General features: G+C 39.4%; 1 protein-coding gene across 1 annotated transcript in view; it reads right to left on the bottom strand.

Moving 5' to 3' along the window:
• Positions 1-1,288, bottom strand: part of LOC104993972 (dystrophin-like) — a 41,220-nt gene extending 39,932 nt beyond the window's left edge. The window contains exon 1 of the mRNA XM_010847417.1: positions 1,171-1,288. Coding sequence (XP_010845719.1) covers positions 1,171-1,273 — 103 coding nt within the window. The 5' untranslated portion in view covers positions 1,274-1,288. The remainder of the gene's footprint in view (positions 1-1,170) is intronic.
• Between the last annotated feature and the right edge of the window lie 1,231 nt (positions 1,289-2,519).

Here is a 2,519-nt window from a genome sequence, read left to right as displayed (position 1 = left end):
ACCCCAACCCACTTCTCTGGGATATCACAGAGCACTGGTCTGATCTCCCTGGGTCACACAGCAAATTCCCATTGGCCATTTCTCTTACATATGGTGATGTATATGTTTCAATGCTAGTCTCTCAATTTGTCCCACCCTCTCCTCCCCACCCTGTGTAACTTAAGTGTAAAAACCTTTCACAGTCTGCCTGGTTCCAGCCGAATATTTCACCACAGCCCCTCCCTGGAGCTCCTGTGTTTTATCATGCTGTGGCATTTTCAGTTCCTGAGTACATCTCTGGACCCCATGCCTCAACACACACTCTGCCTTCTGATGAGAACGCTCCTCCCAGACTGAACTCTAGTTCTTGATGATCTTGAGGTTCTTGATGATCTTATATATGTTTACCTATGTCTGTAGACTTCTGGATACCCTATGTGTCCCTCATTAGACTGACTATAGGTTCCATCAGCGTAAGGGCTGTGCCTATTTTGTGCTCACATCATCAGCATACACGGGCTCTCAATAACTTAGTAACAGTTACATAAACTCTCTAATGAACCAAGAGTGTTGTGTGACACTCTGGGATTTTTCTTCCCACTGAGGCATGCTATTTAGCAAAAGCAGAAAAACAACCTTGTCATCATTCTTCTATGACAGCATTGATCTCAACATTAGCATTCAAGCTAAAAAACAATACACATCTCTGAGCTTTGGTTGGCTAAGGCAACCGAGTGCTAATACTTCAAACATTAAACACATTTTCTAAGAAGAAATAAAGGTGGAATGGGGGAGATAATTCAAGTTTCATAAAGATAATTCTGGATGCCAGTGCCATACATTAGAAAATAAAAATGATCAGTCTCTTATCAATTCAACATCAGTAGCTGAGGAATGGTGACAAGAATGATTCTCAACAATTTGACAGAGTAATCTAGATGCCCAGGTCTCCCACACTGCAGGTGGATTCTTTACCAGCTGAGCTACCAGGGAAGCCCTAGAATTGAGCAATCAGGGAAGCCCCAATCTAGATGTACACTAAGCCAAGGAGATTTGAAAAAAAATGAATTCCATGTTACAACTAGACTTGAGAGAGCTATTTCTCCCCTCCTCAAGAGCAAATACCCCAATCATTTTTTTTTTAAAGCAAAGAGTAACTATCAAGTATTTCAAGCACTGGTTCATACTCACAGCAAAGGGCCTTCTGCAGTCTTCGGAGTTTCATGGCAGTCCTATAAGCCGAGAACCTGACATTATTCAGGTCAGCTGAAGAAAAGGGGGAAACAAAGATCATTTGTTATTTCATCAAATAACACAGATAAGCTCCCAATGATCTGCCAACAAAAGGCTAGGGAAAAAAATCTCTTGTATATGCCCCAATTTTGGAAAAGTGAAATTCTGTCAATGTGGGGAAGGAAAAAAAAATGTCTTTTTAGTCTTTGATGATCAGGAAAGCTAAGTTCTTTGAGGGACGACAGTAGCATAACCTGCATGGTGCTCATGTAGTTCTTGTTCCCAAGAGAGAATAGAGGGACACGTATTTATTTCCTAGACTGTAATCTTGGTTCTGTTGTAGTGAGACTTAAAATGTTTTTCCTGTTATTTTATTTTTTATTGGAGTATAATTGCTTTACAATGTTATGTTCATTTCTGCTGCACAACAAAGTGAACCAGGTATATCCCTGGTGGCTCTGATGGTAAAAAATCTGCCTGCAATGCAGGAGTCACAGGTTCCTGGGTCGAGAAGATCCCCTGGAGAAGGGCATGGCTACACACTCCAGTATCTTTGCCTGGAGAATTCCATGGTCAGAGGAGCCTGGCGGGCTACAGTTCATAGGGTTGCAAAGAATCAGACACGACTGAGAGACTAAGCATGTACACATATACATGTATCTCCTCCCTCTTGGACCTTCTTCCCTCTCCCCTGAATCCCACCCCTCTAAGTCATGAGCAACGTAAGATTAAAAAGAACAGGGAATATGTCATTGGACTAGCTATGAGAATTTAGCAAACAATCAAGTGGCATATAACATTTTTTCTAATTATCAAAGTTATACATGCTCACTGTGGAAAACAAAGAAATTAAAGGAAAGCATGGAATCAAGTAAATAAATTATCCATAATCTCACTACACAAAGATGTGCACTGTTAACATTTGTAACATTTCTTATTTAACATGTGTATGTGTCTGTGTGTGAGATGTATTTTAAAATATAATTGGCAAAGTTAACTCTCATCCAGGTTTAGGTCTGCCTGATTCCACAGATTCCTTCTATTTAACTCTTCTGCATTTATTTTAAAAGTACATAAGTTGGCAAAGACAGGATAAAAGAGAGCTGGTTTAAAAAGAAGTTCACAAATTCGTGTGTGCACACACACACATTTACTAATCAGAAATGTTTGCTGATCAAAAATTTGGGTGCATGTTAAATATACAAAAATGATATCAGATGTCAATAAGAAAAGTTACAAATCCATATCAGGATGGGTATTTGTTTCTGTCCATATTCTGTACTAATAAAAGACACTGCTATATTTTT

Source organism: Bison bison, unplaced genomic scaffold (genome assembly GCF_000754665.1).
Source record: "Bison bison bison isolate TAMUID 2011002044 unplaced genomic scaffold, Bison_UMD1.0 scf7180017849602, whole genome shotgun sequence".
NCBI classification, from domain to species: Eukaryota; Metazoa; Chordata; class Mammalia; order Artiodactyla; family Bovidae; genus Bison; species Bison bison.
Note: the sequence above shows the minus strand (reverse complement) of the source record. Positions and strands in the feature narration are given on the sequence as shown.